At 39.1% G+C, this 16,429-nt stretch overlaps 1 protein-coding gene across 1 annotated transcript; it reads left to right on the plus strand.

Moving 5' to 3' along the window:
• Window positions 1–3,095: 3,095 nt before the first annotated feature.
• LOC134805981 (uncharacterized) lies at window positions 3,096–6,127 on the plus strand. Its single transcript, XM_063779155.1, has 3 exons — window positions 3,096–3,242; window positions 3,385–3,501; window positions 3,608–6,127. Exon 3 carries the CDS (start codon window positions 3,785–3,787, stop codon window positions 5,930–5,932), a length of 2,148 nt encoding a protein of 715 aa, XP_063635225.1. The 5' UTR covers window positions 3,096–3,242; window positions 3,385–3,501; window positions 3,608–3,784; the 3' UTR covers window positions 5,933–6,127.
• Window positions 6,128–16,429: the final 10,302 nt, after the last annotated feature.

The following is a 16,429-nucleotide window of genomic DNA, read 5'->3' on the forward strand; positions in this document are numbered from 1 at the left end:
AAGGTGGCGTTGGTGATAGTAGTATTGATGATTTACAAAACAAATATATTAAACATCTTGTTAAAACACCAAAAATACCATTTGGTGTTTATCTCGAGGATGATAAAATGCATATTGGTAATAGTCGAGTTAAAATCATTGATGACGTGTTATATGTTAAAGATGCACGATTCAACATGACTCCTGGACTGTTGGAACTTGTCTTTAAACGAGTACCAAACAATAATATAATTATGAAAAAGGATGTAGAGGATTACAATAAGATTTTAGACATGACAAACGCTCATCGTAGAGGATTCTCACCCAACGGCCAATTGAGTGGAGATAGAAGTTTAAAGTATCTGCGCTACATTAAACAACCACAAGAATCAAAGAAACATAAAGAAGGTGGATGTTTGAACTCTGGTAGAAGAGATATATTAACAACTAAAACTTTTTACCCAAAAACTGATTACATCTATTGGGATGACCCAAACGAACTGGTGAGCCGTTTACAGCTTTTGATAGCATCACAGAATGCTGGCAACACCTCTCATTCGAACGAGATCAATGCAATCGTTGAGGAACTGACCGAGAGCGGTATAATATTAAAGTAAGAAAACCGACCCTCTTCTGTTTGCTGTTTTAAAACCTGTTATCTAATAAAACAGACCTGTTTTGTATCCTCCCCGCTTTGCTGCTACCTTGTTATAAATACGAATGGGGCTCCCTCCGTCGGTCACTTTCACAATGCCTCTTAACAAGTTTGGACAATACTTGGGTAGCGAATCTACAATACGTGACGACATAAAAGTGGAACGAGATTTAGTAAATTTTGAAAATAGACGGGTGGCGGGAATTCACAAGTCTTTTCTCAAAACTGATGCCATCTGTAGAGCTGAATTAGATGAACAAGTAGTATTTTTAAACGCAAAAATTAAGGCAAATATTAAAGATTTAAAAGATTTACGAGTAAAGCTTGAAAAATTATCAGAAAGAATTACTACGCCAACTCCACCCCAAACACAATCGGCTCCGGCAACAGTTCCAGGAAAGCGTATTACATTGAAGAAAAATGAGTAAAGCTCAAGTAGTCAACGATATACACAAGTATGCGAGAAAAACATTTCCACGTCGCCGATTCATTCAGAGGGGGCTCGATGACACATGGCAAATTGATCTAATTGATATGCAAAAGTACTCTAAGGATAACAACAACTATAAATACATTCTAGTGTGTATTGATACCTTTTCGAAATACGCTTGGATGCAACCGCTAAAATCCAAGAGCGCTGACGATGTTACAAAAGCAATGAGCAGAATTTTAAGTGAAGACGGGAGAAAGCCCAAGAATATTCAATCAGATGATGGCAAGGAATTCTTCAATGTCAAGTTTAAATCGCTCATGAAACGTCACCATATCAATCACTACTCTACCTATAGCGTTATGAAAGCTTCCATAGTGGAAAGACTAATTAGAACCTTAAAACATTGGATTTGGAAACAATTTAGTATGAACGGATCCTACACGTGGCTACAACTGATAAGCGAAGTGGGATCATATTACAATAACAAACCGCATCGTACCATTGGTATGGCGCCGGCGAGTGTGAATAAAAACAACTCTAAGCAGTTGTTATTGTTACATAAAGTCTACGATAACATTAAGATTAAACCACGTGCCAAGTTCAAGGTGGGTCAACATGTGAGAATTAGTAAATATAAATCCACTTTCGCGAAAGGCTACACCGGCAATTGGACAACGGAGATATTTACAATAACTAAAGTGCAGACTACTAATCCAGTGACATATTTACTTGAAGACGCCAATCACCAACCCATTTCGGGATGTTTCTATGAACAAGAGTTGCAGAAAAGAAAACTAAACACAATGACATTTATCTAGTGGAAAAAGTTTTGAAACGTCGTGGAAATAAAGTGTATGTAAAATGGCATGGCTTAAATGAAAAAAGTTGGATAGATAAAGATAACATTGTGTAACTATTTTCTTTTTCTCAATAAATATTTATCTACTCTAAATCAATGAGGTTTCATTCAATAAAACATCCATATATTCAGTAATATTATATATTTATTATTAATTATGAAGTATACGTGTACAATAAAATATACTCATAAAATTAAACAATGAAAAGGACAAAAATGCTCCGTCACCTTTATTCGCACCTTTAGAATTATACTGACCTTATCCAAAATTTACGGATTTTGAGTTTCACTTATAAAAAGTCCTAAAATGATGAACCTCATCGAACCTTAATACAAAAGTGGCCTAATACAGCGTAGAAAGGGATGGACTGGGACTTCGGTCTTTTTTCCCCTCCCTCTAACCTCGCGTCATGTTCGGTTTGAGCGAGACGCAAGCAGTGATGTGCCGCGAGTGTTCTGAGCAGGTCGTTACGTGTTCGGTTTTGTGGCGACGCAAATAGATTTGAGTCAGTTTAGTAACAAAAATAAGGTAAGTAGACATTTTTATTTTTAATACAATAAAGACTGAATTCATATTAAGTTCATTTTATACCAAAATTGCTTCATTGCCATATGACTTGTTTGGCTTTAAGTCAGTCTTAGATTAAAAACTAGTTCGATTTGGACGTCGCAATCATAAATGGGTTTTTATTATAACAAGAATCATATTTATTTAGAGTGCTATCCAGGATACCGTCTTTTTTATAATAAAAATGAGTATATAATTAGTGACCATTTCAATCATGTGTCTGTGTAAATTCGAATACTTGTTATTTAATTTATAAATGGGTCTTTTTATACAACCAGTTAAATTGACAAAATAAATGCTATATATACTTTAATTAACTTTCTAGGTATCTAAAACAAAAGAATTGAGCTTCCTATAAAAACACATAGAAAATGAAAAAAAGAGCGGATTATATTTTAGATAAACTGAAAAAAAGTGGAAGCCAGGTGAGACTGTACATTTTTATTTACATAACTTATATATACATTCGTTTATGTGTAGATAATTCTATCTTCATACACTTAGTCTGATAATAGGTCTTTTTTTTCAGGATAACGATGTCAGCAATAAACAGCAATTTACTACACGGCGAGGACAACAAAATATTGAAAAAATCAAAGTGTCTGACATAAAAATTGTAAGTATTTGCTTTACAAAAATAATACATATTTCATGCTTATTACAACAACAATTATAATACCTATTACTTATTTTTCAGAACACTGCTAAAGATGTAAGACTATCGTTGGCGGATTATACGGACAAGGAAGTAATATAATAATTATTTTTTAACTATTCATAAAATACTTAAAAAAGGAATATTAATAGAGAGGTTTAATTAAGCACTATAATTTTAGAAGTTCTCTCACTGTTGAATAATATTTTTAAGATATATAATATTTATGTTTCAGTATAATCCTGACAAGGAAAACAAGTCGTCAAGTTACTGTTCAATAATAGAACGCTCTCCGGAAAATTCTAGGCCATACATTGACCCAAAGACGTTTCTTGCTAGTAATAATAATGAGGTGAGTTTATAAGTTTACGGTAAATTATTCGATTATTAATAATGTTTTATAATTCATTCCCTGGCGAGAATTTAGCAGAAATTAATCTTGTTATCTGTGTTTTCAGATAAACGTTCAAAATAAAATCGAGGATATTGCTCAAAAACCAAATCAATTGGAGTTATCATCATCTCAGCAGGATGTTTTACGAAATAATACGCCACAATCCACAAGGTCATCATCTTCCTCCTCTTCTTCAAGTAGATCATCATCTACATCTTCCACATCCAGCAGCTCTGGTTGCATGAGTAATTCCAACGCAAATTCCATCATAGATGGGCCTTCAACATCTAAATGCACAGGACAAATTGTAAGCAGTAGACCTACAAAGAATTATCATCAATCACCTCTAAATTCCGATGAAAGCGATGTTGACTTAAGTGACTCAGACCCGACTTACACTATCGATAAGCCTATTCGTAGCGAACATGTACGTATATCTGAATCTAGCCCCAGTTCTAGTTCATCGGCTCCTTCCAGATCATCTTCCAGGGCATCCAGAGATAACGGTGAGTCTGTTCCAGAAGTAACCAGAAGATCCAGAAAACGTACCAGAAATCCATCAAAATGGAAACAAAATGTCGCAAAAAGATTGAGAAATTCAGGAAAATCTTACGTCTCGTCTATAACTAAAAAAGAAGTTCCTGCTCGTTCCATCAAAGGTGTTTGTGAGTGCAAACTCAAATGTTCCGAGAATATAAATGACACCCATAGACAGACCTTATTTGACAGATATTGGTCTATAGGTAATGTTGATTTACAAAGGTCTTACATAAGATCATGTATGATGGAGATTAAGCCAAAGTACAAATATACTAATGCTGAAAAGCCTAGATTACCGAATAATGCATTTTACTTTACAGTAAACAATAATAGAATCCGTGTTTGTAAGACCTTTTATATTAACACGCTCGGAATATCTGATCGTCAAATCAGAACAGTGAAACAAAAAACTGACCCACATGGTTTCGTCAGTACGGACAACAGGGGCAAGCATACGTCAAGAAAACCTACGGATCCTCTTCTCATTGAGCAAATAAAACAACACATTGAGTCTATTCCCAGAATAGAATCTCATTTTTTGAGAGATTCAACATCCAGAGAGTATTTCACAGATTCTAGTGAGCCTGTCTCTGCTTCCAGTGAGAATGGTGGTACTTCCAGAGAATTTATAAGTGGTGAGAAAACTATAACGGAACTTTGGAGAGATTTTGTTAAATTTCAGACTGAGAAAGGTGAACCTACTTGTGAGTATTGGTTGTATTATGACATATTTAATAAAGAATTTAACATCGGATTTTTCCAACCAAAAAAAGACAGATGCAACCTTTGTATGAAATATGAACTGGGAACCCCCCAATATAAATTAAGTATCCAAAAAAAATTTGAAGATCATATGAATGAAAAAGAATGGTGCCGACAAGAAAAGCGCCTAGATCGTCAAAACATAAACGAAACAAATTTATGTGCAGTCTATGATTTGCAGGCTGTCCTGCAATGCCCTACTGGTGATACGTCTGCTTTCTTTTACAATTCTAAATTAAATTGCCTTAATTTTACTATAGTGCAAATGTTAAAAAAAGCAGACCCAACACGAGATACGAATGACAGAACCGCTGAACAGGTAATTGGGGCATACGATAATGTGCATTCATATTTCTGGGATGAATTACAGGGTAAAAGGGGGGCCAATGAGATTGGATCATGTATTTTTGATTACCTCAAACGTTTAAATGACCAAAATCCAAACAAACAACTCAATGTGATATTTTACTCAGATAATTGTTGCGGCCAAAATAAAAATAAGTACATCGCGTCGTTGTATTCTTATGCAGTAACTTGTTTTGAGAACATTCACACAATTACACATAAATACTTAATAAAAGGGCACACACAAAACGAAGGGGACAATGTCCACAGTCTAATTGAAAAGGAAATAAAAAGAAATAAAAAATCGGGACCCATATACACGCCATACCAATATGTTACTTTAATAAAAAACTCTCGTAAAACTGGTAAACCTTTTCATGTGATGGAGTTGACTTTTGATTTCTTCATTGATTTTCAAAATTTGCAAGAAAACTGGGGTTATAATTACAACGAAGATGAACATAAAAACATTTTGGCGTGGAACGCTATCAAGGTTCTGAAATTTTGTAAGGCTGAACAGTTTGTGATTTATTATAAGACATCGTACAGCCAAAACGAATTTACTAAGATCAATATCAGAAATAAGCGAAAGAAAATGCCAGGCCCTGGAGAAATAGCCCTCAAAAAAGCTTTTTCTCAAAAACAGGAATTAGGTGAACATAAGAAGAAAGACTTACGCGATCTCATTAATCATAACTTGATACCTAGTTATTATGCAGATTTTTATAGTTCTATTCTCTAATTTCCAAAGTTTATGATTACATTGATAATTATTAATAAGAAATATGTAGTTACAGTGAGCATAAACATAACTAAGGTGCCTATTATTGTGATCTCTTTAGTATAACATATTTATAAGTAGTAGAATGGACAAAATGATCTTGTTTACGATCTGTATTTTTGTTTAAATCTTTTTTTAAGTATATTAGATTTATTTGTTAACGGTTGTTCTTTAAGATGAACATAACTACTTATATGATCTCAATAGGTACTAGAAAAGTGATTAGGTATTTTTCTAAATTTATAATTATATATTTCAGTAGTCCTACAGAACATCTATCAGAATGGACAGGAGCATATTGTTAAAATTAGTTTTTTTTACTATTTTTCTAGAAGGATATTTGATTTGTTTGTTATGATTGTTGTTTATCATGAAACCATCTATTTGATTAAAAATAAATCGTGTTCGACTATTACTATGTTTTATTAAAAATATGAAGTGTCCCTTAAAACATTTGTAAGTTTACTATTGTATTGACTTAACTTGATATGATACGTTTTAAATGTGTTATTGTTCAGTAATATTAAGACCTATGTAAATATAGGTCTTTTAAAAAAATATGATTTCAGTCGTAAAGAGACCTAAAATTGATGCACTTTATAAAAAAAATAAAATAAAATAGTTAATACATTTATTTTACGTGTTTATGTGTAAAAGCGTGTTAAGAAATAAGTAAAGTTTAATTTAAGACCAGTTATAGTAACTATTTCTCAATCAAAGCTTACCAATCTTTATTTTTCTATGAAATTTATGAACCCGTCAATCTTCATTGAACGTTTCCCAAAAATTTGCATTTTTCAATTAGGTCAGTATAATTCTAAAGGTGCGATATGTACCAGGATTCTTACATACATTCATAATCACCGGAAGCTATTATGTTTGGACCTACCACACAAAAGATCACATTGATTAAATAATTAAAAGATTTCGCATTGAACACTGCACGTGAAAAAAGTTCCGCTGTAACACCGCCTAATAAGGCAATCCAGTCTTGATAGTTGATTTGAGCGTCTCCCACTGTCTCTTCGACTTCATCGTTTAAATCATCCCACATTACAATTAACCGGTAAACATGACAATCGTCATGGTGACCTTCGACATATAATTGTTTCAACAATCTCGCTACTTCCGCTCTAAATGTGTGAAATGGCATGGGGAGACGCCATTTATTAATCAGTGTATTCTTCTGGAACGCTTTCATCCACTCGTTTTTACATTCTTGATAAAAAGATTCCATTTCATCGCTGGAATCGCTCTCGTGGCCGTTGTCCCCATCGTCTTGTGTTTTTGCTGTTGCCATCGGTTTTGGTGGTTGCGCTTGTGAAGTGGAACTGCTACAGCCACCGTCACAGCCGCCGCCGCCTGTGGTCGTGGACAACCAGCACTGGCAGCACCAAGTGGTGATGGTACTGTTAATGTCAGCTGGGGAAGATGTAAGAAAAATATAGTTATTGTTTATATTAAAAGTAAGCAAAAAGTGTTCCCAATTGAGAATTTTAAAATTACAAAGACAGAACAGAGTTGATATACTAAAAAAAAATTGTATGATACTACTATACTTAAAAAGAAACTTACATTTGGTATGTGATGAAGCTTGCGGATCCATTTTTGTAGAATATTATTTCAACACGATGTGACACTCTAGTGGGAAAGCGTAAAGATGACTGTTTACTATGGCTGAACATTTTATTTTATTTTATTTTATTTCCACACTTACAACTATTTTTACAGGTAAACCTAAGACAATAGTGTAACTATTAATAAAAATATCTAAAGTATGTCATTTCGTCTATAACATAATATATACAATGCTGCTATTGTGAATTCATTCAAAGAACATGAGAATATGTCAATATTTTCCGCTATTCTATTGAGGATCCGCACAGTGCGCGTCAGTGGCGCCAGCCCTAGCAGGTTGGTGCGCCCGCGCGGCTCGGCCAGCAGTCGCGGCCGACACCGGCGCCACACATACCTATCGGGTACATAGACACACACGTAACTCAATACCTGACTATTGTACAATTTGCCCCTGAGTAGCTTAAAAATATATGTTACCAGGCATAGTTCCCTGCGCACCCGCAGCTCGTTGTACCCTACCATGCCAAGCACAAATAAAGTCGGATACATTAAGGGGTAGAAAGGGTATACACCGTATTTCCGCCAGTACAAAAAACGAATAAACTTGTTCTGGATACGCTCCACCATTAAGTTATATTTCGCTTCATGGGGTGCCCAGATCACTGCGTTGCACTCAAGCCTACTGCGGACTAATGCATTGTATAAGGCGATAATAGCGCCAATATTTGTAAAACCATGGGACCGCCGAAGCACAAAACCCAACATTCTATAGGCTTTCTTACAGATATTGACGATATGATCCCTAAACCTCAGATCAGCAGTAAATTTAACTCCCAAATCTTTAACTTCTGTCACTCTATTTAAAATCTCCGAGTCAATTTGGTAGTCATGTACAATGGGGCCTCGCGCTCGAGTGAAAGTAATAGTCACGCATTTGGACGTATTAAAATACAACTTATTAGCTTTACTCCATGAAACTACACTATCTATGTCACTCTGTAATTTAGCACAATCCGAAATATTTTTAATAGGTAAATATATCTTTAGATCATCCGCAAAAAGCAGGCAAGCCGAATTTTTGATAACCTGAGGCAAGTCATTGACCATTACGATAAATTCCAACGGACCAAGGTTACTTCCTTGACTTACGCCAGATCTCACAGTATAAGACTCAGACCTGAATCCCGCGTACTCAACATACTGTCGTCTATCACTCATGTAACTCGCAAAAAAAATTGAGTAAATGAGGGGTAAAGCCGACGCCAGCTAATTTTCTTAGCAGCATATCATTATCAATGACATCAAACGCTTTACGAAAATCAAAATAAGCGGCGTCAACCTGCCCCCCACTATCCCCTTTCGGTATAATTTGGGCCACGTAACTAAGCAAGTTGCTAGTTGTACTACAACCCGGCCGAAAACCGTGCTGCGCATCGGACAGCTGACCCCGCAATTGGTTATAAATAATATTATGCAACGCGGATTCAAATGCTTTAGCGGGGGTAGACAAGACTGCGACCGGCCTGTATCCCTCAACCCCTATACTTCCCCCTCCTTTCGAAACTGGAACTACACGGGTTGTTTTCCACAAGTCTGGAAAAGTTTCCTTCTCTAAGCATATATTGTAAACGTGCAGTAGCGGTTCGCCTAACACATAACGACAATCTCTAAATATAAACGCGGGGATGCCGTCAGGTCCGGCCGACCGCTTCGGTTTAAGGTTTGCAAGTGCACGCATAACATCAGCCAGATGTAACTTTTCAACGTGTATGCGCGCCGAGTTTGTAACGTAAATAAAATAAGAATTTTAACTAAAACAGTTGCGGGATAAGATTGTAAATTTGGAAGAGACGTTACACTAAATACTTACAGATACTTACTAAATTAAGCCGGACAAATCTCTGGAGAGCAACGGACCTTTGGTTCAAGGACCGTCCTATGCTGCGCTGGATATAACTGGAAAGGATGCTTTTGGCAGAAGTGAAAACAAGATGGTCAATTAATACTTGTATTGCGGACCCGCGCACATGGCAGCCTTCGATACCGCTTTGTATAAACTAAGTAGTTGTTTTTATATTACTAAATTTACGGGGCCCCCTATAACGCGCAGTTCGGCTTCCGAGCCGGCCTGTCGACTGAAAGTGCGATCATTTGTCTAAAGAACACTGTTGAGTACTATACTCGGCGTAATACACCTATTTATGCGTGTTTTCTAGATCTCTCTAAGGCATTTGACCTTGTAAATTACGATTTACTTTGGCAAAAGCTTGACGAGACAAACTTTCCTAGGGAGTTAACACGCATATTTAGATACTGGTACGCGAGCCAGAGAAATAGTGTTCGATGGGGAAACGTTTTGTCAGATGAGTACGGATTAGATTGTGGCGTCAGGCAAGGCGGACTAAGTTCGCCAAAATTATTTAATCTGTATGTTAACGAGCTTATCGGTGGGCTCAGCAGCACGCATGTCGGATGCCACGTGAACAGGGTAGCATTCAACAACATCAGCTATGCAGATGACATGGTGCTGTTGAGCCCATCGGTTGGCGGACTGCGAACCCTAATCAATATTTGTGAGTCATATGCTTTAAAACATAATTTAAAATATAATGTGTCGAAAAGCGAATACATGGTTTTCAAGGCGGGAACCAAGTGCCCATCTCATGTCCCACCCATTCGCCTGAATGGAGAGCAGCTTAGGAGAGTCAATTCGTTTAAGTACCTTGGGCACTTGGTAACCGATGACTTACGCGACGATGCGGATATCGAGAGGGAGTGGAGGGCTCTGGCGATCAGAGCCAACATGATAGCTCGCAGGTTCAGTCGGTGTACAGCGCAAGTTAAAATTACGCTATTCCGTGCGTACTGTACATCGCTGTATACCTGCAGCTCATGGTCGAAATACACGCAGCGCTCGATCAATAAATTACGGGTGCAATACAATGACGCTTTCAGGGTGCTGTTGCGACTGCCGCGGCATTGCAGCGCGTCTGGCATGTTCGCGGATGCGCACGTTGACGGTTTTCATGCGACGCTGCGCAGGCGCTGCGCCGCGACGCTCCGCAGAGTCCGCGACAGCCGCCACAGCCTCCTGAGCGTAGTAGCGGGGAGGTGGGACAGTGGCCTAGTCAGGCACTGGTCCTCTCTTCACTTAGGTTTAGGTACTAATATAGTTGTTTATTAAGTATGTTCTTGTTACTAACACACTATGGACACTTATTAGTCTGAAATAAATGCATTTTATTTTTATTTTATTTTATTTTATTTTTATTTTATTTTTTATAACTAATTACTAAGGAACGTTCGGACGTTGGATACGCGCGCAATCATGGCCATGAAAGATAATGAGAACGACTCACGAGTGTCCCGAGGATCGGCGCTCCACGCCGACGATGCCTCGCGCAGGGAAGGCGATGGCGCAGTCGCAGGGCCCGCGTCTTGCGGCCCTACGCGTCTGGTGTGGTGCACGCCGGCGGGGGTGTCATGGCGGCCGTTATGCGTTTCGTGCCCTCAGGCACGGACGGCAAGGTGGAAGCTTCGCGGCGCGGAGGGGGCGGTGTCGGGCCGCTACCTGGACCCGCGCCGTGTCCCGCGAGAAGCGCGTTGATGTAGATGGGCCCCTTCTGGCCCGTGGGGGCAGAAGATGGCGCACGTTGTCGGCCGTAGCTCCGACGCTCCGGTCTGCGATCTCTTGCTGGCCGACGAAATCCGGGTTGCCTCTCTTAGGCCCCGCCCGTCGCCGTCGCGGGCTGCATCGCCCCGTCCATAAGAACCGCACTTTCCCACGATTTTACTCGATTATCTTTTCCACCGCGGAACGTCTGCCACTCGATCCGATCATCGGGGGCGAAGTTCCCCTTTTTTTCTTTTGACACTTCACTCCTTCATTCGTCTATCCCGGTCGTTCCGTTTTACTCGATTCCCATCACTGTGTCTATGGTCGGTCTGGAACGGGCGGTCATAGGCCAATGTAAGGTTTTGTTGCATAAATGATGAATCAATAATTATCGAGAATACATTAATTTATATCTTAAACATTTTCGAAGCGTTCTCGACAATGGTATCTGCGTGTGAGGCCTCCATTATAATACCGGTTCTAATCGTAAATGTTAAGACAGAAAAGCGCATCCCTACCTCGGTGACTTTGACAAGTGTCAAACCTACGAACGTCGGGATTACGTGGAGGGGTTACTATGCTCAGTGAATGATATCTTATGTTTGTGGAGTGTTTAAGGCGAAAGCAGAAACTACAATGATGAGGACAAGCGCACTTTCTTGGTTGGTGTTGGTGATATGTTGTTTAAGGTTCCAATCGCAACTCGGAGACAAGCTTGCATGAGAAAGCCTGCCCCGGGTCAGATGTTGTTTGGCTTACATTGTACACCTTTGACTTCCTTCGTATTTGTGACACATACCTGTGAAGTATGTGTTACAAGTTGAACGTGCATTCCGCCTCCATCACCGCTGCGGTTACGTTAAGTTTAGCCGGAGTGTCACTATACACGCTTTGAAAGAACTTTGCAAACTCACTTGCACCCCTTTTTCCACCGATAACTACCCCATCCTTAGACAGCTTTTGAGTATTGCCATGTTTAGTTTTTGATTTAACATAGTTCCAAAAAGCTTTAGGGTCCTCTTTTAAATGTGCTTGAACATGCTCTTTTATAACCAAAAATATAGTAGAGGGGAGCGGGGCATAGGGGAGTGGGGTGTAGGGGCAGTACGTAAGAGGCGAGCCGTAGGAAATTGGCGTCGATACACGCGATATTCGGATAATACCCAGTCTGACTAAGATATGGCTCACATATAGTCGAGAAATTGGGACCAGTTCTACCGTGACAGGGTGGCCTAGAGGTTCAGACAATGACATTAGCCCGGTTAGCTAAAGACGCGCCGGTTCGAATCCGACCTTCGCCACTGGAGGCCACCCTGTCACTTTTTGTTTTTTTTTACAAAGTAGCGCGGCTGTTATCTTCGGCGTGAGCGTGAGTCTCTTGTCTAATCGCATGACGTCATCGGGGTGCTACGGGTGCGCTCCGTGGTTTGCTATTTTAGCGGCATTGAGCAATCGGTGCAAGTGTACTCGGTGCCGCGCCGATCGAACGAAGGGGCATGGAGCAAAATGTTGTAACCGTCATGAGTATCTCACGGCGCTTACGACGTTTTAAGGTCGCGACATGGGTGACGCGAATGTGCACGTGCCGCCGCATTCCACTATGCGCAGGTGGCTTGCACCTGTGCGACCTTGAGCGCGCACGTGGCCGGCCGGCCGACCCCGATGCAAAAATACTCGAACGAAGGGGCATGGATCAAAACGTTGTAAGGGCCATGAATTTTTCACGGCGCTTACACGTTTAGGTCGCGACGTTCACGCCCCGCTTCCGTACCGACGTAAGCACCACGAATTTTTCACAGCGCTTACGACGTTTTAATGTCGCGACGTGACCTGGGTGTCGTCGGGCCTCCGCCCGATGCACTCGCTCACCGAACTGGCGCCATCTAGGAAGGTGGTGGTAGGTATTTTTTTAAAGATCCGCCCTCTAGCGGGGGCTGGCGGGGATTTTTGGAACTTACTTGCGCATACAAAGTGGCGCCTCCTACGGACGTTTTTGGTACTAACCAGTGGCGCCATCTAGCGGGGAGTAGTGCGAACTAAGTGGCGCCCTCTGGTGGCACAGTTTTGGTCCAGCTCTCTCATATTTACCCTACTAACGTGCCATCCATCCCTTGCTGCGTAAGCTTCACCTAAATTGCATTTTGTTTTTCGAACGTTGTCTATCCAACGTTTTTCATTTTTGCTTCTTTTTTTCCCAGGATTAGTTTTTTTAACACCCTTGCGTGACCTTTTTTTGTCCACTTGGGTTGATTCATCACTCGATGCAATCTCGTTTGAAGAATCTATAGAATCAGATGATGAATCCAAACGAAGTCGCTTGTGTTTGAGATGGCCTAACTTTTTTTCGTTTCTTTTAATGAAATTTTTAACAGAGAATTTTTTCTTTAACTTGTCACAAAAATGAAATGATGATAACTTTATGGTTGATATGATGTATAGATATTAATGACTGGCTATGACAACAATAAAACAACGCCACCAAAGAGAAGAAGGAAGCAGCGCAACAGAAAGCAAAAAATAAAAATAAATGCAACTAGTGTGTACTGTCACAATAATAAAATTCAATAAAACAACAATAATAATAATATCGCCTGCGTGCCTCAACTGAACTAGAGTTCTACAGCTAAAATTAATTAAAATTCAATAAAATAAACAATTAGTAAAAATAAATATATCACAGTATAAAATCCGTAACACTTGTGGTGCCTACTGTACGTAAGATGCAAAACAACACAGAGTATCAGAAAGTGCGTTGAGTTGTATCTCTGTTGCTCCGCCTTGTCGTTGAGAAGTAATTCCAGTTCTCTGCATTCGCTGATTTATGTGTTGTGTAAGTATTGTGTTTGTTATTTTGTGTTCTGTGTTATTTTCTTATTAACATGTATTTTCTTGTGTGTGAATGCTTTTTTACCTCACGCTTTCTTTTCTATTGTTTACCTAAAATTGTACTTTCCTAGCGATAATGTGGTATAAAACATGTATTACTCTCGGCAGCAAAGTTTGCTCGCTTCTCGTGACTCTGCAACGGTCAAGATTCCACTTTTTTAATCTCTCTATACACTACTAATTTTGGAATATTTCGCATGTTTTGACCTCGATATAAGCACGAGAGGTAAAGAGAACAAGTTTACGAGTACACTTACTCTGTTGTCTCTGTTACTATTTTCCCTGCACTTATTTAATTACTTACGCTATCAACAAAATTAAAGCAATAAACATTTTACTTTAATATTCTGTTTTTTTATTCCATTATTGATAACATTAACCTTTTCCACATAATGTTAGGTCTACTTGGGCGGTTTACAAGTACATTTTTTGTTTATTTTCTTGTAAACAATTAAAGTTATTTGTTACAAGAAGCCAAACAAAAATGGACTTGTAAACCGACCAAGTAGACCTAATATTATGTGGGACGAAAGTACACGTATGGATGCATATGTAGTTGTGCACGCACACATACATACTTAGTTTCGGGGGACAATCAGAGATGGCGATTTCAAATGAGTTTCCATAAAATGCTTCAAGAGGGCTCTCTTTACCTATATACTTACTTTACTCTTTGACTCGAACTACCCGGAAGGTGGCGCTGCGAGCGCTCTCATCTTCTAACGCACTTTCCGATTTTAAAGATGGCCGGCTGTCACCTAAATATATCACCTAAGCGTTTATTACCTGGGGAGATACTATGGGGACGTAAATAATCAAGAATATTTAAATCTAAATAACAATTTATTTAATTAACTCTAATTCTAACATACACTATCTCGTTTAATGTTTAAATATAAGGTTCAATTTTTATATATAAGTAAGTCGTAGGTATTAAGTTTAGATTAAGTTTGAGCCTAGTAATTAAGTTTATAGCATAGAGTAGTAAAGTAAGATTTTATTTAATAAGTTAAGGCGTTAATCCTATTTTAGTTAAGACTAATTCTAAAAATTATACTAGGACAAGAGTGGGTTCGAAGCCTAGATTCTGGGTCTGTCTACTAGAGAGTTGGCCGGTCTTCCAGTACAATACCCCACGTCCCTCGGATGTGCGTAGCGTGGTGGAGATTGACTTAAGGCCACGAGTCGAGGTGAAGCCAAGGTCAAGGTCAACCAAGGTCAAGGTCATCCAAGGTCAACACGGAGGCAGCTCACGACGGTAGCTGAGCCATCGGAGGTAGCGCTTAAGGCTTCATCAAGCCCAAGGTCATGGTGGCATAAATGCCAACCCCGTAGGAAGTTCCTGGAACGCGTCCAATAGTAAAATTAGGCCTGTGTTCAATATTCGCCCTGGACTGGTAACCATCACACGCTAGCACTAACAAGGGTGGGTATTTATTTACAATGAAGCAATCATTTAGTGTGATGGGCAGTCCAGGTACATGAAAAAGCGGTGCGGTGAAACGAGCATCAGATACTGGCATAATCATACTACAGTATGGCAGACAAGGTACGAATTTAATTAAAATAGCGGTTTGAAAATAAATTGCGCAAGCAAACCCGCAGGTAACGCTAGTATTAGGTTGTAGCAATATCAGATACTCGTAACATTACAAGAGGAAAGCGGTGCAGCACAGTAAGAGAGTGATTATATTTATTAAGCGAACCTTTCCTTATAAACAACGCCTACATGTGTTGCGAATTAAGCAGATATCTTTTATTTTCTAAAAACAAGCGCTCTAGCACATCTTAGGTATTATCTATAAGCAAAAGCAATACGCAATTAAATCGGGCAAAATCATCTTGCGAAGAAAAAGCGGAAAAGAAAGAAATAGAAATGTAAGGATAGAAGAAACAACAGCCCTTTTATGCAGGAGAAAAGCTTATGGTCTAAAATTATGAAATTAGTATTATTTCTACAGCACTACTGATTCACATTAAACATTAATCAATAGTACAAATGTTTCCCACTATTAAACATGAAGAAATTTAAATGAAATGTATGGATAGCCTCGAATATTAACACGTGTACAATCTAGACAAAGAAAGTCCAAAGGTTACAGCTAGCGGTATTTCTCGGTTGCTAAGTTACATCAATTGGCTAAAACAACTTAGGCAAGTTAAAATGATTAATGCAACACTTACCCAATATGGGAATCACTGATTTTAATGTACTTAATTAAAATTCAAATTAAATATTTAACACGTCCGCGCAGTAGCGATCGCTCCGCGAACAGGATTTAATATAAAGAGACGCAGCCTGTGCGTAGTAATGCTGAGAGCGGAATGCCGCGAGCCGCGGCGCCCGCGAGCGCGGGGACTCCCGCGGTGCGCGACGG

This window comes from Cydia splendana, unplaced genomic scaffold, assembly GCF_910591565.1.
Source record: "Cydia splendana unplaced genomic scaffold, ilCydSple1.2 scaffold_97_ctg1, whole genome shotgun sequence".
NCBI lineage: Eukaryota > Metazoa > Arthropoda > Insecta > Lepidoptera > Tortricidae > Cydia > Cydia splendana.